Source organism: Anser anser, assembly GCF_964211835.1.
Source record: "Anser anser genome assembly, chromosome: W".
Lineage (NCBI taxonomy): Eukaryota > Metazoa > Chordata > Aves > Anseriformes > Anatidae > Anser > Anser anser.
The window spans coordinates 1,177,537-1,198,134 of NC_139731.1; the positions used below are offsets into that span (position 1 = coordinate 1,177,537).

Below are 20,598 nucleotides of genomic sequence, written 5' to 3' on the forward strand. Positions count from 1 at the left end.
CTGGTCCCGGGTCTTCAATTTTGTCTGACCCATCTAGGAATTTTACTGTGGCAATTCCTACAGCCCTTGGTTGCCTTAGTGAGAGTGTCTTGCAGGGGGTTTAGGACCTATCACCCACCCACGAATCCTATAGGAATCGCTTCGGTCCTTCACCGGCCAAGTCCCTCGCGGGAGATTGGAACCGCGGTTAGAAGACCTCCACAATCGCTTCGGAACTACGTTCCGTCTCAGTCACACTCTCACACACACAGGCAACCGAATCCCACCCAACCGAACGGTATACGCCTTAAATACTTACGACTCCGTCGTCTTCGTTCGGATCTTCGTGCGCAGAATTACGGGCAAAATATAGTGCTGCAGCCGGCAAAGGGAGCTCATAAAGAAATCTAAATCTTTGCTTGCCCTTATTCAGGTTCAAGATGGCATTAGCCCTGACCTGACTCGAACAGGAGCCACCAAATGGTGGGGGCGCCCCTCCTAGATCAAGTCAGAATTCAGGAACCAAGACCATCCCGGACGAGCCCCCAATTGTTATAAATGACTGAGTCCCAAATAGGATTACAATCAAAGTTTACAATTTATTAAATGAATAGAGGCAAGCAAACAGCGCTGGGTGCGCCGGGAGTCTCTGCTCCACCAGGACGCACACCTGTTACGTAAGGCGGCTGGTTTTTATGCTCCTAGGCTAATACATATTCATTACTACTTCTAGAAGAGGCAGGGTTATTATAATTGGTTTCCCGAATCCGAAGTCCTCCCAGGTGCACCTGCTTATCAGTCTCTGTTGGTTTCTCGGGGGCCGCTCGGACAGGGAGGCTCGTATTCTTCCTCCTTATCTAGTGGTCTCTTGGCCGGCTGTGAGAAGTTACTGCACGTCTGTGCAAAGTCAGCAGTTTTTCTCTGAAGAAATCCCTTTGTTCTCTTCTCGCCTAAACCCAGGCCTCAATGTTAACCCTTCACACCCCTTAGTGGCACGAATTGCTGGACTATTCCTTACAATCCCTTTCTAAGCATTTACCCTCTTCTAGTCTCAGGTCCCATAACCAATACTATCAGGATGACCAAAATTTTTTGCACGCAGAAGGCATGTAGAGAGAAAGGGCATCCTTTTGTGCATAAAGCATCCTTGGATAAAGCACCCAAAGGGACCCTACTCTAATCTCTGTAGGCACAGTGCCCAACAAAAAAAAAAAAACTGAGAGAATCTGAGACAGCCAAAACCTCCTGTCCTTTCCAGCAGCAAAGAGGTAGATGCAGAAGAGCTTTCCATGTAGACTTGAAAGGGGAAACTTCGTGGGCAAATCTTCATCAACTCCTTTTGTTGGCAGCCCTTTATGCAAAGCACTGGTGTGTTCTCTTGGCTGTTGCCAACAGGAGAACAAACAGCTATACAAATATTTAACAAAGACTAGATCAGTTGGATGCACTGGCTAAGCTATACCTGGTTTATAGAGCAGGAGCGTGACACACAAGCTAATGAATTAACCTAGCATGTAATCCTCAAGGGGTAATAATCAGTTTTGATGCAGCTAAGTGAAATAGCACTGATTTTAAAAAGTCCAAAGCTAGGTAGGATCAGCTTCAAAAAGGAGAAATATAGGTTAAACATGGCAAAAATACATTGTATCAAAAAGATGTTTTTCTGCTTTTCTTCATTCAACTCTTTGCCCTGTGGTGTATGGGCCATTTGTGCGTGAAAAGTCTTGTTGATCTTCATCCAAATCCAAAATGTCTGGGATATCATCTGACTCTGAAGAGAGGTCTGTAATAGTGAAATCTGGAACCTGTATAGGAACAAAATTTCAATCAATTCCAAAGTAAAACTAAATAAATTTGTGCAGTATTCCTGACTGAAGTCAGGAGATGAAGATGCTCAGCATCTCTAGAAATCAGACCCAAAGTACTGAATAGGGAGTGAAATATGATCAGTCACACATTGAACATAAATATAGCATTAAGACCAAATATTATGCAAGATCTAAATCAGTTGCTTGGAAGACAGGATTTGGTAGTAGAAGTGGAACAGAGCTAAACACACTGAGTGCATTTAGTGAAAACAATGACTAGAAAATTAAAAATTGAAGATTTTAAACTTGTTTTGCCTTTCTTCTTTCCTTGGGATCAATGGGTTATACAATGGAGAAGCCTAGAGAAGCTTGATATAGACTGCTTTGTACTGCCCTGCCTGCCTACCACATCAAACCTTTCCCAAGGACACAAATATCCGGAACTGGAAAAATACGCTGACCTCTATTTCAACTGCATATATTGTATTCTGTATTTTAAGCAGCTACTGGGTTTCAGAAATAGTTAGACATTAGTGGACACATGGATGTTACACACTTCTAAAAACCTTGGCTAAGACACTCAGGAGCTTAAGTCCCATTAGCAGGACTTAAATTACTTTGCCTCTTCTGAAAAATGAGATAGAATTAAGCAATTTACTCATAACCAGAAGTTTTCTACCCCAAGTGAAAAATTCATATATGTACAGTTTGATTCATGGTTAGGTTTAATGTTGGTAATATGATGAATACTTGAAGACAGACAGGATCATCACGTGCTTGCTCATGGGACTTTGGTTCTGTATGTCTGAAGAAGCAGTGACTTGAAGAGGCTTCTAAGCGTTTAGAATCACAGAATCCTGGAATGGTTTGGGTTGGAAGGGACCTTAAAGATCATCTGGTTCCAACCCCTCTGCCATGGGCACGGACACCTTCCACAAGTTTTTAAACTTGTTTTGCCTTTCTTCTTTCCTTGGGATCAATGGGTTATACAAAGGAACCTGCCTAGAGATAAGGTTGCCCAAAGCTCCATCCAACCTGCCCTTGCACACTTCCAGGGATAGGGCATCCACAGCTTCTCTGGTCAGCCTGTACTGGCTGGAGAAGCACTTTTAATTCATTCAGTAACTGCAAAACACCTTGCTTATGATCAATTTTATGGAAATTTTATGGAATATTTTACCAATTTTATGACCAATTTTTAGGAAAAACATACAAAAGAGAAGTCTATGCTTTGCCTTCCCTGAAGACATGCCAGAAGAACAGAGAACACACCAAAGGAGAAAGATTGCTACTGCAGCTATCAGGCTGTAGACAGCATTGAAGCACTGAATGTGAATTACTCAGTTCCTTGGAGAGTAGTTGGCTGTAGGACACCGGGTACTTAGAAATATTAATTAAAATATTAATTAAAACTGAGCTTTGGTAGACTTTAAGCAGCATGCCATGTATCAGGCAATAGTATGAGTACAATGAAATGCCTACACCACTTTGAGAGCCTAAGCTTGCTCAAAATTAAATCAGTATTAAATCTTCTCCTAAAACTCAAATGGCAGCAGGAATGTGGGAAACACATTCTTCAACCAGCAAGAATCATCCTGCATCTTTCTGCTTATTGCATTTACCGAAATCTCTAATTACTGTACTTAGAAAAACAATATATTTTGTCATTATCAGCAGATGACCCCATACCTCATATCATAGTACAAATGGAGATATGTAACAAGTCTAAGGCAAAGTAGCTCTTGGGGAATTTGGAGTTCGTTTGCAAATTCATTTAAAAATATGCCCAAATAGATAGTTTAACCAACTGGTTTATCCCCAGCACAAATATAGGGGAGAGAATGAGTTGAGAGCAGCTCTGAGGAGAGGGACTCAGGGATGTTGGTGGATGAAAAACTCCAAATGAGCTGGCAAAGTATTCTTGCAGCACACAAAAGTCAACTGCATCCTGGGCTGCATCAAAAGAAGCCTAGCCAGCAGGTCAAGAGAGGCGATTCTGCCTCTCTGCTCTTGTGAGACTCCAACTGGAGTCCTGTGTTCAACCCTGGGGCCCCCAGCAGAAGAAGGACATGGACCTGTTAGATCAGGTCCAGAGGAGGGCCACAAGGATGACCAAAGGGCTAGAGCACCTCTGCTACAAAGACAGGCTGAGGGAGTCGGGGTTGTTCAGCCTGCAGAAGAGACGTTCCAGGGAGACCTTATGGGGGCTTCCAGTACCTAAATGGGGCCTACAGGAAAGCTGGGGAGGGACTCTTTGTCAGGGAGTGGAGTGATAGCATAAGGGGGAATGGCTTTAAACTAAAAGAGGGTAGATTTAGATCAGATATATGGAAGAAAACCTTCACTCAGAGGGTGGTGAGGCACTGGCACAGGTTGCCCAGAGAAGCTGTGGATGCCCCATCCCTGGAGGTATTCAAGGCCAGGCTGGATGGGACCTTGGGCAGTCTGGTCTGGTGGGAGGTGTCCCTGCCCATGGGAGGGAGGTTGGAACTGGATGGCCTTTAAGGTCCCTTCCAACCCAACTCTGTGATTCTATAATTCTGTATTTAGACTGAGCAGGGTACATAACCATGCTCAGTAACTATGTCTGACCATTGGTAATTTTCACTACAGCATAGGTATGTCACCTCTATTACTTATGTCCATGTTTCTCCTACTGATAATAGGATAATCAACATTTCCATTTAAGTTTATGCTCTCTTTACATCCTTAGTGCGCACATAAAGGAGTCAACTGCTTACAAATATACTAGTAAGATGTTCATAGCCATTAAATAATTTTAAATGGGAGTGTAGCTGTGCATGAGAGTAAAACAGCATTGGTGTCAGTATCATTTATCTCAGTTTTGAACATACTAAGTTGTTTTAAAAGCACACTGCCACCTGCACCAGTCTAAGTAAATCCCAGTCTAAGTAAATCAATGCAAAGCCTCCACTGTTACGGGCTTGCTTAGATAAAGGACTTTCACTTCTGTATCACCTTTGTGTTTAATTGTACTCTCATTTCATAGTTGCTAGGAAGTTGAAACAAAGCCATAAGACAATTCTTGCAAGAATAGGGCTAGATATGACCCTTCTTTGTACTTTTCCTCTGTAAGATGGAGTTAGATCTTCTGAAATGAAATAGCATAAAACTTGCAGAACCCTTGCATGGAATAGTGTAGTAGGTTCTGCTCTGTTAATATTTTAGGTTTTCTTCATTCCATGTGAGATTTTTCAGCAGTTATTAGAACGCACATCAGCTTCAGTTCACAGGTTCTGGAAGATGTCCAAGACATCCATGCCTCCAGTGGGCAATTTAATCGGCATTCTACCTGTGCTAGAAAAAGTTATGTTCTGTCTGAAGTCCCTTAATTGCAATAAAGACTAGAGACATGCTATACTAAATTACCAGCAAGAAGATATCCATGCCATAAAAACTACAGTTCAGTTCCAACACCCAGCGCTGTCCTCATTAAGATGATCCAATAATCTAAATGCAAGGATTTGTACTGGGTACAATAAACCAAGAACATACTAATTCACCATTATTTAGCCTTCTCTTCTTCCAAGAAAGAGCTCCCTATTCCACTGGGAGTTGGAAACTTAATATTCTGTATACGTGGTTTCTATGTGGGGAAAAAAGTCACAGTACGAAAATGCAGGAGTTTTTGTAGTGTGTTGGTGTAACAGGCTATCAGCACAAACACATAAACACAACCAGGCATTGCTCTAGTTGTGACCACCAGTTGTACTTCAGCTCTAAAAGGCCAGAGTAACTTACAGAGTTACCCAGAGTTACTTAGTGTTTTGATTCACACTGTTTAGCAACTTCTTTGAAGCTGAGACCAACATTGCTAAATTAAATGACTGCAATGCACAGTTGCCTAGGGTATGCATCAAGAACACATCTTACCTGGACAGCAATAAACCAAGAAAGCTTTTTTCCCAAGTAACAGTAATTCTCATCAAGGGAAGGGAGTTATAGAAGTTACTAGGGAACAACTCCACTCAAGTAGATGAGTGTTAATTCACATTAGTCACTCAAGTTCAAAAGAGGGTACATAAAGTAAAAGAAAAAAAAAAAGATTAAAGCTTGCATTGACAGTTGAAGAGTACACACTCCTACCAAGTCAGCAGCCAAGGCAGGTAGCTGGGAGTCTCATACAGACAACATCTACTAGATGGGGAAGACTGATTTTTTCTTTCCTATATCCTTTTTTCCTCACTGTAAGGCCATCCACCTGTTCACAGTCTGGACAGGTAACAGTAAGCACAAAAAAAGCAACAGTAAAGCAAAGACTGAATGGAAGGGAAGAAGGAAACACTGCAGCAATGTTATCTATGCACACAAATAGATTTAGATTTTCAATGTGTCTACTTCATTTGCATTGCAAGCTTGCTTTCTCTTGGACCCAGATTAAAGGAGTCACAGAACAGCAAGTTATGTTTTACACACCATACAAATGGAGACAGACTTTGGCTGCTGAAGCATTTATTACTAAGGTACAAAATGTATTACAAAAAGTTGGCTACAAAAAGCATACAACAGCAGGCACCTGAGTATGAACAGCATGAATCTTGTCTTTATACTGTCAAAAATATACTTTGATAATGATTTGGTCAGGTTACTGTGTAATACAATAGTAAGTTTATATCGTTAATATTAGCACTGTCACAGCATTCAACTCCAGCTGACTCAGTCAGAAACCCCACTTTCAGCTTTGGAATTCTGCCCTCACAGAATCCTCATGAATCATGTAACAGTTCAATTTGAGACAGTCATTAAAAAAATAATCAAATGCATGATCTGCAGCAAGTACAGAATTCAGGCATACCTCGCTAGAATGCAAGGCTTTTAAAGGCATTTCATAGCATGTAAGGCTTTTATATTACTCTGGTAGAGATTAAGCAGCAGATCAAATGCTTTCAGCTGGGATAAGAATCATTTAGAGTAAGGATATTACTACCATTAATAAGCATAGTGAGGTTTCTCAACTGTACAAACAAGGCATCTTGACAACTGTAAGCTGCCAGTATTTAGGCACTTCTGTTTGTTTTAGAGTGTCTTTACTACTCAGGACAATACAATGCATTTATAGGAGAGTGTCCTCTCTAAATCACTTCCCCACTCGTAAGTTTTTTCCCTAAAGCTTTTTGACAGCTACAGTTGTTAGTCACTTGTTTGGTCAGTCTGCAGAGTACATGTATGCTATGCAGTTTACTCAATAAGGTGTTCAAGCTGTTTGTCTTCCTGGCTGGAATTTTTCTCCCCTTCACCTTTGCTCTCAGCATGCTGAATGCCAGGCAGTTGTGGGTAAAAGGGACCTACCAGCCAGTTGAGCAGCGTGTTGTTAACAAGATAATCCATCACATCATCCAGAGACTCTTTCATTTTCTTTAGTTGTCCTTTGCTAGTAGCAAAAAAGCTGTCTGATAGTTCTGGAAAAGAGGATGCTGACTGGAAGATCTGGTAGACATCACCTGCCATTGACCCAACACTGTAAACCTGGTCCTGCACATTCTGTGGCAGACCCTGTAGGCTTGAGACCAGTGTGAGGCAAGTGGTCTGAAGCTGCTGAGTGAGGCTCTGTGCAATAGCTAGAGTTCTCGACTCTATGTGCTGGAAACAAAAACATAATAATCGCCTGTCAGTATCTTTTTGTGACTGTAGCAGTTTTATGTTATTTAAGAGACAAGGAAGCAAAGTAAAAGGGGTGAAAGTAAGATACAGCAGATAACATAAGGATTAAGCAAGAAGAGTAACAGACAGCTTCAAAGTACTTGATTTCTCCAATGTTCAAGTACTTTGGAACAGAAGCATTGGTAGTATCTACCCAACAACAGATAAGGAAGCTCTTGTATCAACTCTGGATAGCAAGTTAAAGCAGAGGAGTATTCTAGTGGATGAACCGCTATTCAAAGCTCTATAAGACTCAGTGAGTCTGTTCCTCAGGCTGCTTTATGCTGAGGAATTGCTATTTCCAGTTTGGCCATATGAGATAAGTGAATCCTAGCTGGTCTAGATATGGTTAATATCCCAACAAGTTCGCAGAATGAGGATTCTCTTGAAAGGAGAATAACCCTTTAGTGTTTGCAGGAAGTAGGCTCATTTAAGAGTTAGGATGTCCTCTGCTTTTCATAAGAGGAAATGGCAGATGCCTGAACTTCATCATTTAGATTCCACTTTTGTATAGAAGCATTCTGTGCTGTTAAAATGAGATGCTGTGCACTTTGGGGACTGTTAGTTAGCCAGTGTTACCTCGACAGTATGCAGTCCATTTATTTCCAGTTTACATTTACATCTATTTACCTCAGCACTATGCGACTCATCACCATCATTTTGACCTGTATATTTCTTCCATTCTGCCCAGGATTGACAGAGTTTTTCCTGAGCATTAAGAAGTTTCTGATTGGCACTATTCACGTTCTTTCTGGCATACTCGATCTGAAATACAGCCAAACAAGGAAGTAAAGTAAGAGTCCAAACAGTTCTATTAGGGCTACCCTAAAATACCAGCTTTGTATTTTTTTTTTTAAACACTTAAAGTTCAAACGAAAGGCTTTGGAGAACATAAGGATATGCTCCTTCTCCACAGAAAAAGCTAGAAGCAGTTTCAAGATGTTATGTAGTCTACCCCTCTACACCTCAACTATTTCATCCTTCCCCACTGAACTCGTATACATGGAGCTCTAAGTATATAGAAGACCATAACTATGTACAGTTTGTGCTGTACATAAAGGTACATAGTTAGGATCAGATGACTGAAGCACTCAGGAATGCTCAGAGATACCCACAGCAAGAATAGCAAGCCCATGAAGAATCCTACATTTTGTTAATATAAAGACTGAAGTAAAGCACTGAAGTGTTTCTAAATTGCAAGACACTTTCTTCAATGAATAAATGTGTCAGAACTGACCCTTTACAACAAAAACACCTTTTAAACATTACTTCTATTTATGCAGTGCTTAAAGTTACAAGTAATTGGTCTGTTTTTACAGATCAACTTGATTTAGGACTTCTCCTGACTGGTGGTAAAAAGCTCCATTGGGAAGTGCTTTATATTTTGAAAATCAATTTAGTCACAGCTATCTGATTTTTCCCTGTTTGTTCTCTACATTCGAAAGCTATACCAACGATTTTATATCTAAAGTGAGAACTTGAACTTACCAGATTAACAGTATGGTGGAGCTGAGAAATCGTCTCCTGGCTTTTCTGTTTAGCATCTCTAACTTTGTTTAAGGCTTGCTGGTAGGCACGTGCACGGACCTTTGATGACAGAGATCCTAGCTGAACATAGTAACTTGGCTTTTGAACTCCAAGTTCAAAACCTTCAACTTTTGCAGCTTCTTCTTCTAGAAAAGTGGAAAGGGAGCAGATTGACCAGTGGAACAACACTTAAGAGGCCTGACGATATTTCATTTGCTTCATAATAACTGAATATTGGATTTGTTTAGTAGTCCTTTAACAGCAGGTTTGGTTGACAGGCACACATGTAACCCTTAGGTTCATTCTGCTTGCCTGTCAAGAAAACGCTATTACAACCAGGAAGGCCAAAGACAGTTTGGGAAGCACATGCTCCCTCCCTGCTATGAGGTAATAAATGGATGACTGCTTGTTTCTCTCCAATACATGTATACCATCAAAATTAAACCTGAATTGTTCTTACCTAGTTTTGCTTCTGTGAGTGGGAGATACTGGTCCACTAGGGTCTCTGATTTAGTGTGAGCAGTGGAATGGACAGTGCTCTCCATCTGCACCACACGACTTCTCAAGACAGTGTTAATGCCACCATTAACAACGGACTTGGTCATTTCTACACTGTCTTGCATCGCTTCTTTAGTCTTGCCCACAACTCCAGTGATTGTGTGAGCAACAGTTTCCTTGGCACCAGTCACAGTGGTTGTTACAGCTTCTCTGGCTCCAACAACTACATCCTTAGCATTGGCAACAGCCTGACAATGAAAATAGGTTGATTCACTAAAAATATTTGATAAAAAGAGCTACATAATCCAGGAAACAGAATTATATTAAGGCTCATACAAGTATTATCTAGGAAGAACTTGCACTGAAAGCACATAGACAAAACAAAGATATGATTGTCATGCAGCCTTCAGCTCAACACTCTTCAGTGAATGTAAATCAGTTTGTTTTACAATGAGCAAGAAAAAGTTTTTACAGGATGCCCACCAGTGAACAGCAGCTACAGATATATCAAGTAGCAGGCTAATGTAAAAAAAAAAAATAAATAAAAAATAGCTCAGTGACCTTCCAAAAGCAAACGATTCTACAGAAATGCACTCCATCTCCTCACTACATCTAAGCTGTGAAACAAGTGCAGCTTACAGGAACTCCCCTCACTGCATTTTTCATATCAACAGCAAAGAGACAGGTATAGAGATCTTCTGCTCAGCATATGTACATGGAGAAGACTTACCTTGTCAGTGGGTTGATTCAGTATAGGCAGTCTCTCTTCAATTTTGTCTAGACCCATACACGTGTAGTTGTTGGCAACTACAACTATAAAAGAGATTACAACAGTTCAACAGTTGATTTTAGGTTTTGTTTTACCTTAGTATAAATAACTCCAATTGTTATTTGTTTTTGAAACGGAGCTCACACAGCAGCACATTTAAAGTAGCTTCTCTCCCCTTTTCAGGGGAATTTGAGGTAGCAAAGCCCCACAAGAAGGCTGGTCTACAGTGCCTTAAGCAAGCTCACTTGCAGGCAGAGGAAGTCTGTTCATATACCTTACAAGCAACTGTTGTAACAGGTTGAAACACCTGGCCTACTGCCAGTTGAAGAAACTAAGGCTTCTAGTTACAACAGCCTTTTGACACAGTTGCCAAATTTAACCACAAGTTACAAGAGAGAAAGCACAAAACACTTGAAAGTAGGTGAAAGGTGAGGAAGGTGTTGCACAAGCAACTACACAGTCACCTTGCAAATCACAAGGAGCCAGTCAGTTCAGTATTATGAAAGCTGGAATCAGCTTTGGCTCTGGATTCCACCACTCCCCCAAGTCATACCTATCTGTAATAAGTTACTCAACAAGCCTTGCTTGTTGAGATGGTTGTCAGCTAGCTGAAATAACACTCCAGACCAGCATGACTGTGCTCAACTGTAAGCACATGTTAATATATAAAGCAATCAGTTGAATTAAAGGTATCAACAGCTCCATCTTTGCCTTACTTTGTGGTTCCAGTTTCTAGATGATAGGCATAGCACTTGTCATGGCTACTGAAGTAATTGTCTTCACTCCTTTCTCTGCTATCTCACATACTGACTTCAGATAGGGATGGTTATCCTTTGTGGTAACATAGGCTGTCGATACCATATCATAGGTGGAGCTCACCAAAGGAAGGTTTGCTACCCTTGATACAATGTTCTGTTTAAAGAGAAAGAGGTTAATTGACTATTTTTCTGAACTATACATTAAAAACCCTACTGGGCTATCTTAAACATACCTGTTGTGGATCAATTGCTGCTAATGCCATTTTTTCAGGTCTTCAGTCTTACACAGCCTATGAAAGAAGCATGTCAGAGTTAGGACATCCTCATATCCACTTCATTTAAACACCAGGCTTTCAAACCAATAATTGCTTTATAATCAACCCCACCAGATCAAGGGGATTAAGGATGTTTGTTCTTGCATATAGGAGATCCTTTTTATTTTAACAATTTAAAAGTCCAAAAGCTTTGTTTCCTAATGCTTTTCATTGGTTTAAGCAATACGAGTACGCCAGATGCAAGAAACAGGCTTTGAAATACAGCAGTTCACTACAGAATTACAACTTGAGTCATGTCTTTTTTCTAGGAGAACTACATATACTTGGTCTCAACTGTTGAGCCAGGGTGAAGGAAACCTACCCAGCTGTTCTTAAGCTAAGAGTTTATTAAAACTCTCATTTAGGAAGTCTAAAGGACAGATGAAGACTCTACCACCAGTATCTTTAATCAGATTAACAAAAGGGAGTCAAGTTTGAAATGTGATTAGCTGTTGTTGTCCAAATATTGTGGACACTTGAAGACTGCGGTGAAATACTTATCTCTAACCTCAAATTAATTCTCACCCAAGTTACTCCACTAAACACAGTGGGCTCATTATCTCTGCTGCAGTGTCTGATGCCCACACAGGGTTTCCACTGCTCAGTTACTCAAGAGTTAGAATTCCTGTAGCATGCACAGTCAGAACTCTCCCACAACAGGAAATAACTTTCCTTTGTGCTAATTTAGGAATTACTACCAAGCCCACATTGAAACAGGCTGGGGAGAGCAGTTGTTCAGCAAGCCTATGCTACGCAATTATCTATCTTATTATGTTGTGGTTTAACCCGGCTGGCAGCTAAACACCACACAGCCGTTCGCTCACCCTCCCCCCTCCCTCTCTGGGATGGGGGAGAGAAACGGGAAAGTGAAGCCGGTGAGTTGAGATAAAGACAGTTTATTAAGACAGGAAAATAATAATAACAATAATAATAATAATAATAGTGATAATGGTAATAGTATTAACAATAATAATGTGTAAGAAAACAAGTGATGCACAATGCAATTGCTCACCACCCGCTGACCGATGCCCAGCCTATCCCCGAGCAGCCGGCCCCCCCACCCCGGCCAGCCACCCCTATATATTGTTTAGCATGACGTCAGATGGTATGGAATACCCCTTTGGCCAGTTTGGGTCAGCTGTCCTGGGTCTGTCCCCTCCCAGCTCCTGCTGCACCCCCAGCCTGCTCGCTGGCAGGACAGAGCGAGAAGCTGAAAAGTCCTTGGCCTGGTGTAAACACTGCTCTGCAACAATTAAAACATCAGCATGTTATCAGCGCTCTTCTCATCCTAATCCAAAACATAGCACCCTCCCAGCTACTATGAGGAAAAATTAACTCTGTCCTAACTGGAACCAGGACAGATATCCACCCCTTATTCCATACCATTTATGTCATGCTCAGGTTACACTCTGTCCAATACATTCTAATTAATCACCATTTTTCATCTATGATATATAGCAATCATGGTAGTGATGACATACAGTATTATATAATAATTAACATACTACAATTCAACTCATGGGCTATTCTCACCCAGTATCAAATCCCCTTGAGGTACACACCGGACCTCCCCATTCTTTTGCATTACCCACCAAGTGCATCCAGGTCCCTGAGCAAAAGCAATTCCACGAATGGGTTTGCCTTTTCCTGAGGCAGGAGTAGCCCAGACTGTTTTACCCAGCATGTTTCTTACGTGCACTACAGGAACTTTATCCCCTTCTACAGTGCGTAACAGGTTTGATTGGGCAGGTCCAGCTCGGTTGGCAGATCCCCTGGTATTGACTAACCAGGTGGCCTTTGCCAAATGTGTATCTCAATTTTTGAATGTCCCAGCACCCATTGCTTTCAGTGTAGTCTTCAACAGTCCATTGTATCGTTCAACTTTTCCAGAGGCTGGTGCATGACAGGGGATGTGATACACCCACTCAATACCATGTTCTTTGGCCCAAGTGTCTATAAGGTTGTTTCGGAAATGAGTCCCATTGTCTGACTCAATTCTCTCTGGGGTGCCATGTCGCCATAGGACTTGCTTTTCAAGGCCCAGGATAGTGTTCCGGGCGGTGGCATGGGGCACAGGATATGTTTCCAGCCATCCGGTGGTTGCTTCCACCATTGTAAGTACGTGGCGCTTGCCGTTGCGGGTTTGAGGGAGTGTGATGTAATCAATCTGCCAGGCCTCTCCATATTTATATTTCAGCCATCGTCCTCCATACCAAAGAGGTTTTGACCGTTTGGCTTGCTTGATTGCAGCACATGTTTCACAGTCATGAATAACCTGTGCTATAGTGTCCATGGTCAGGTCCACCCCTCGATCACGAGCCCATCTGTAGGTTGCATCTCTACCTTGATGGCCTGAGGTGTCATGGGCCCATCGGGCTATAAATAATTCACCTTTATGTTGCCAGTCCAGGTCCACCTGAGCCACTTCAATCTTAGCAGCCTGATCCACCTGCTGGTTGTTTTGGTGTTCTTCAGTAGCCCGATTCTTGGGCACATGAGCATCTACATGGCGTACCTTTACAACCAGGTTCTCTACCCGGGCAGCAATATCTTGCCACAATGCCGCAGCCCAGATGGGCTTGCCCCTGCGCTGCCAGTTGTTCTGCTTCCATTGCTGTAACCACCCCCACAGGGCATTTGCTACCATCCATGAATCAGTATAGAGATAGAGAACTGGCCACTTTTCTCGTTCAGCAATATCTAAAGCCAGCTGAATGGCTTTTACTTCTGCAAACTGACTCGATTCACCTTCTCCCTCAGCAGCTTCTGCAACTCGTCGTGTAGGACTCCATACAGCAGCTTTCCATCTCCGATGCTTTCCCACAATACGACAGGACCCGTCAGTGAACAAGGCATATTTCTTCTCATTTTCCGGTAGCTTGTTGTACAGGGGGGCTTCTTCAGCACGAACCACCTCCTCCTCTGATGATATCCCAAAGTATTTGCCTTCTGGCCAGTCCATAATCACCTCCAAGATTCCTGGGCGACTGGGGTTTCCTATTCGAGCCCGCTGAGTAATCAGTGCAACCCACTTGCTCCATGTAGCATCAGTTGCATGATGCGTAGAGGGGACCCTTCCTTTGAACATCCAGCCTAGTACCGGCAGTCGGGGTGCCAGGAGGAGCTGCGCTTCAGTACTGACCACTTCCGAAGCAGATCGAACTCCTTCATATGCTGCCAATATCTCCTTTTCAGTTGGAGTATAGCGGGCCTCAGATCCTCTGTATCCCCGACTCCAAAACCCCAGGGGTCGACCTCGAGTTTCCCCAGGTTCTTTCTGCCAGAGGCTCCAGGTGGGACCATTCTCTCCGGCTGCGGTGTAGAGCACATTCTTTACATCTGGTCCTGTTCGGACTGGCCCGAGGGCTACTGCATGAACTATTTCCTGCTTAATTTGTTCAAAGGCTTGTCGTTGCTCAGGGCCCCATTCAAAAGCATTCTTCTTACGGGTTACTTGGTAGAGCGGGTTTACAATCAGACTGTAATTTGGAATATGCATTCTCCAAAACCCCACGACACCTAGGAAAGTTTGTGTTTCTTTTTTGCTAGTTGGTGGAGACATAGCTGTTATCTTGTTGATCACATCCATTGGGATTTGACGACGTCCATCTTGCCATTTAATTCCTAAAAACTGGATCTCTCGTGCAGGTCCTTTAACTTTATTCTGTTTTATGGCAAAACCGGCCTTCAGAAGGATTTGGACTATTTTCTTCCCTTTCTCGAAAACTTCTTCTGCAGTGTCACCCCACACAATGATGTCATCGATGTACTGCAGGTGTTCAGGAGCTTCCCCCTGCTCCAGCGCAGACTGGATCAGTCCATGGCAAATGGTAGGGCTGTGTTTCCACCCCTGGGGCAGCCGATTCCAAGTATATTGGACTCCCCTCCAAGTGAAAGCAAACTGTGGCCTGCACTGTGCTGCTAGAGGGATGGAGAAAAATGCATTAGCGATATCAATTGTGGCATACCACTTGGCTGCCTTTGATTCCAGTTCATACTGGAGTTCTAGCATGTCCGGCACTGCAGCACTCAGTGGTGGCGTGACTTCGTTCAGGCCACGATAGTCCACTGTTAGTCTCCACTCACCATTAGACTTTCGCACTGGCCATATGGGACTATTAAAAGGTGAATGAGTCTTGCTGATCACTCCTTGGCTCTCCAGTTGACGAATTAGCTTATGGATGGGACTCAGGGAGTCTCGGTTGGTGCGATATTGCCGCCGGTGCACAGTTGTGGTAGCGATCGGCACTTGCTGTTCTTCAACCCTCAGCAACCCCACAACAGAAGGGTCCTCTGAGAGACCAGGCAAGGTAGACAACTGTTTAATGTCCTCTGTCTCCAAAGCAGCTATGCCAAAAGCCCAGCGGAACCCTTTTGGGTCCTTGAAATATCCTCTTCTAAGATAGTCTATGCCAAGGATGCACGGAGCATCTGGGCCAGTCACAATACGGTGCTTTTGCCACTCATTACCGGTTAGACTCACTTCAGCCTCCAATACAGTTAACTGCTGGGATCCCCCCGTCACACCATAAATACAGATGGGCTCTGGCCCTTTATAGCTTGATGGCATTAGAGTACATTGTGCACCGGTGTCTACCAAAGCCTTATACTTCTGTGCGTCTGACGTGCCAGGCCATCGAATCCACACAGTCCAATAAACTCGATTGTCCCTTTCCTCCCCCTGGCTGGAGGCAGGGCCCCTCTAGTCCTGGTCAGAATCTTCATTTCCGTGTTTAAAGGACTGCCTGCTGGAAGTTGGAGCAGCAAACCTTTCAGAGAACTCCTTTTTCCCAATTGTTTTCCTTTGCAATTCACGTACCCGTGCCTCTAGGGTCGCAGTAGATTTTCCATCCCATTTTCTCATGTCCTCTCCATGGTCACGTAGGTAAAACCACAGGGTGGCGCGGTGTGTGTGCCCACCATATTGTCTTCCTTGCATAGATGAACGTTTACCCCTAATAGCTGAGACACTGGTTTGTACAGGTGGGGAGGAAAATAATCTCTCTTCAAGTTGGTGGATCTTCTCAGAAAGTTTCTCCAAGGTATTCTCTTTTAGCTGGTGGACACTGGTTCGTTCAGGTGAAGGGGAAGATAATCTTTCTTCAAGTTGGTGGATCTTTTCAGAAAGTTTCTCCAAAGCATTCTCTTTTAGCTGGTGGACACTGGTTCGTTCAGGTGAAGGGGAAGATAATCTTTCTTCAAGTTGGTGGATCTTTTCAGAAAGTTTCTCTAAAGCATTCTCTTTTAGCTGGTGGACACTGGTTCGTTCAGGTGGAGGGGAAGATAAATTCTCTTTAAGTTGGTGGACCTCTTCAGAGAGTTTCTCCACAGCTGAGACACAGGCCTGTAGGGAAGAGGAGAGATTTCCTTCGTACTGCCGGAGTATTTTAGTCACTTCATTCACTGTGGGATTCTCCTCCGCTTTCCAGGCTAGTATTGCCAATGAGCTGGCATATGATGATGGGGCACTCTGTACAAACTTCCGCCACATGGGTAGTGTACACCGGACTGCATCTGGATCTGCGGATGTTTGTGCGTCGTCTAGGTCCTTATAAATTACTTCCCGTACGGCCAATTCCCTCAGGTACTGAATTCCCTTCTCCATGGTGGTCCATTTGCTTGGTAAACATACAAGTTCTTCCTTGAAGGGATACCTTTCCTTCACAGCTGACAGGAGACGCCTCCAGAGGCTGCGAGATTGTGCTCCATCTCCAATTGCTTTGTCAATGCATGCGTCCCTAGCAAGGGATCCCAGCCGCCTGGCTTCCTTGCCCTCCAATTCCACATAATTGGCTCCCGTGTCCCAGCACCGGAGCAGCCAGGTGACAAGCTGCTCGCCTATACAGCGACCAAAATCTTTTCGCACATCTCGTAGCTCACGCTGGTATAGAGTCCGGGTAATTACTGTTGATTTTTCGACATCCTCATCCTCATCTTCAGTCTTCTGCACCTTTGATGGCCGGTGTAGAGTCCGGGTAGTTACTGTTGATTTTCCGACATCCTCATCCTCATCTTCAGTCTCCTGCACCTTTGATGGCTGGTATGGAGTCCGGGTAGTTACTGTTGATTTTTCGCCATTCTCATCCTCATCTTCAGTCTCCTGCACCTTTGATGGCCCAGCCTCGTCTTCACTACGCCCAGACCTAGCAGAAGACTGTCTGCGTTTTAAACGACCTGAGCCTCTATACCATTTCTTCACCTTGTCTACAGGGGCAACTTGCACTGCTACAGCTCGTTTCTCTGACCCAGACACAGGGTCTGCCACAGGGGTTGGAATACCCTCTGCGGGGTCAACTTGCACTGCTACAGCTCGTTTCTCTGACCCAGACACAGGGTCTGCCACAGGGGTTGGAATACCCTCTGCGGGGTCAACTTGCACTGCTACAGCTCGTTTCTCTGACCCAGACACAGGAGTGGGAGCAGCTGCACGAGCTGGGGCAGCTGCAGGAGCTGGAGCGGCTGCAGGGGCTGGAGCTGGAGCGGCTGCAGGAGCTGGAGCTGGAGCGGCTGCAGGAGCCGGAACGGCTGCAGGAGCTGGAGCGGCTGCAGGAGCTGGAGCTGGAGCGGCTGCAGGAGCTGGAGCGGCTGCAGGAGCTGGAGCGGCTGCAGGAGCTGGAGCTGGAGTAGCTGCAGGAGCTGGAGCGGCTGCAGGAGCTGGAGCTGGAGTGGCTGCAGGGGCTGGAGCTGGAGTGGCTGCAGGGGCTGGAGCTGGAGCGGCTGCAGGAGCCGGAACGGCTGCAGGAGCTGGAGCGGCTGCAGGAGCTGGAGCTGGAGTAGCTGCAGGAGCTGGAACTGGAGCGGCTGCAGGAGCTGGAGCGGCTGCAGGAGCTGGAACTGGAACGGCTGCAGGAGCTGGAGCTGGAGCGGCTGCAGGAGCTGGAGCGGCTGCAGGAGCTGGAGCTGGAGCGGCTGCAGGAGCTGGAACTGGAGCGGCTGCAGGAGCTGGAACTGGAGTGGCTGCAGGAGCTGGAGCTGGAACGGCTGCAGGAGCTGGAGCTAGGTTGCTAGTAGCATCAATTGCAGCTCGATAGGCACAAGCCAGACCCCAGCACGCTACAGTGATTTGTGTCACTTTGGAACTGCCAGAGTCATGACACCTTTTTTTCAAGCATTCTGCCAGCTTTTTAGGATTTTGCAGTTGTTCAGGGGTGAATGTCCAAAACACTGGAGGTGACCACTGCTCTAGAAACCTGCCCATATCCTCCCACACTCCCTGCCACTCGCAACTATCCCGCCTCAAGACAGATCTCCGGATGAGATTCCTAAGTAGTTGTTTAACCCTCCACAAAATCTGAAGCGCATTCAGGAGACATAACAACAAGAGCAGGCTGGTCTGAGTATCCCAAGGATATTCAACATCTCGGAGAGCCACCGTAACTAGCTCGGGGGATAAGAGGGTGGTGGTGAAGGAGAAAGGGAGAGTGAACAGGTAGGGAAACATGTCTTCCCCTGTCCCCTTCACAGATTGGCTCCCTAACGAAAACAGGCAATAGGTGTAATTGCTAATAGTTTCCGAGATATGGGTTCCAAAGTATAGAGTCGACGTCAGTGCTGAGTACAAATACCAGGTTAAAGTCGTGACCAGATATTTCATCATTTCATAAGCCATTGCTACACCGCACAGTACCATAACAATCTTAAACCAGGGCCCGGAAAGGATAAACAGTGCAACAGGGAGCACATACAGAAAGTAACGCACCATAAAACTCAATTTGGAATACAGGTACAGCAGACTGGAGATTAAGGCAATCAACATCGTGACTAGCAACTATTAAGCAGGTCCGATACTTATACCAATTTTAGTTTAACACACTCTGGTCAGATTTGTCGATATCTCAACCCTTCGGGCCCCACGTTGGGCGCCAAGAGGACTGTTGTGGTTTAACCCGGCTGGCAGCTAAACACCACACAGCCGTTCGCTCACCCTCCCCCCTCCCTCTCTGGGATGGGGGAGAGAAACGGGAAAGTGAAGCCGGTGAGTTGAGATAGACAGTTTATTAAGACAGGAAAATAATAATAACAATAATAATAATAATAGTGATAATGGTAATAGTATTAACAATAATAATGTGTAAGAAAACACGTGATGCACAATGCAATTGCTCACCACCCGCTGACCGATGCCCAGCCTATCCCCGAGCAGCCGGCCCCCCCACCCCGGCCAGCCACCCCTATATATTGTTTAGCATGACGTCAGATGGTATGGAATACCCCTTTGGCCAGTTTGGGTCAGCTGTCCTGGGTCTGTCCCCTCCCAGCTCCTGCTGCACCCCCAGCCTGCTCGCTGGCAGGACAGAGCAAGAAGCCAAAAAGTCCTTGGCCTGGTGTAAACACTGCTCTGCAACAATTAAAACATCAGCATGTTATCAGCGCTCTTCTCATCCTAATCCAAAACATAGCACCCTACCAGCTACTATGAGCTACTTAACTCTGTCCTAACTGGAACCAGGACACAAGCCCACATTGAAACAGGCTGGGGAGAGCAGTTGTTCAGCAAGCCTATGCTACGCAATTGTCTTCCAACGTGCACTCCCATGGAGAAAACAGTAATACTCCTCCCCATATAAACCCTATAAAAGGGAGAAGGGAAAGAGATAATGCAGTACCACTTCAAGAAAACACACAAATATGAATACTCAGAAGTGCATTGTCATTCTGTGAATACACAGAAGCCAAACAAGATCTGTAAGCACTTTTTGCTTTGACAGCTCCACAGAGCACTTCACTCCTGAAAGGATGGCAGTTCTGAAGGCTGTGTTGCTAGGTGTGCCAGAAAGCCCAACAGCAGCTTTCCTTTTTACATATATGATAATATCAAAACAGGATGCATTAATTTTTTGCTTCGGGTCAAGTAAAAATTTCTCTTTCGTTACATAACAGGCAATGACAACAGCGTGCTGTTAACACTTTGCAGGCGCATTTGCACACACCAGCGCGCACACGTGCCAGAAGGCAACTCCTGTAATGTGATTAACCGCTGTATACGAAGCGTGCAAGCAGGTAATAAACACGGGCTACGAGAATAACAGAGGAGCCCCCCGTCCCACCCACCGAGCACTCCCACAACCACCACACGCCCCGCAGCCGCCCGCGCGGCGCCGCACGCCGGGTCGCGGCTGATGCCGGCCGGCAGGAGGAGGGGCCCTCGCCTGAGAGATTATTCGAGGCTGGCAGCGCGTCCCAAAAGGCCCGGCCGCAGGCAGCGAGGCTGCGTGATTTCATTCGGCAAGGGGCGAGCTCGGGCCGGCCGCACGGGTACTCGGAGCCTCCGGAGCTACCCCTGC

At 44.8% G+C, this 20,598-nt stretch overlaps 1 protein-coding gene across 2 annotated transcripts in view; it reads right to left on the reverse strand.

Moving 5' to 3' along the window:
* Positions 1-558: 558 nt before the first annotated feature.
* The window catches only part of LOC310888670 (perilipin-2-like), a gene marked incomplete at its 5' end in the record, with an annotated part of 31,048 nt that continues 11,008 nt past the window's right edge, over positions 559-20,598 (reverse strand). Inside the window, 8 exons of one of the 2 annotated variants that reach the window (XM_083815607.1) lie at positions 559-1,784; positions 7,098-7,388; positions 8,079-8,213; positions 8,937-9,121; positions 9,436-9,721; positions 10,204-10,286; positions 10,959-11,154; positions 11,234-11,290. In XM_083815607.1, the coding sequence (XP_083671733.1) occupies positions 1,653-1,784; positions 7,098-7,388; positions 8,079-8,213; positions 8,937-9,121; positions 9,436-9,721; positions 10,204-10,260 (1,086 nt within the window). In that variant the 3' untranslated portion in view covers positions 559-1,652. Of the gene's footprint in view, positions 1,785-7,097; positions 7,389-8,078; positions 8,214-8,936; positions 9,122-9,435; positions 9,722-10,203; positions 10,287-10,958; positions 11,155-11,233; positions 11,291-12,326; positions 15,885-20,598 lie in introns of those variants that run through there. The other variant, XM_083815606.1, reaches the window with a different exon arrangement.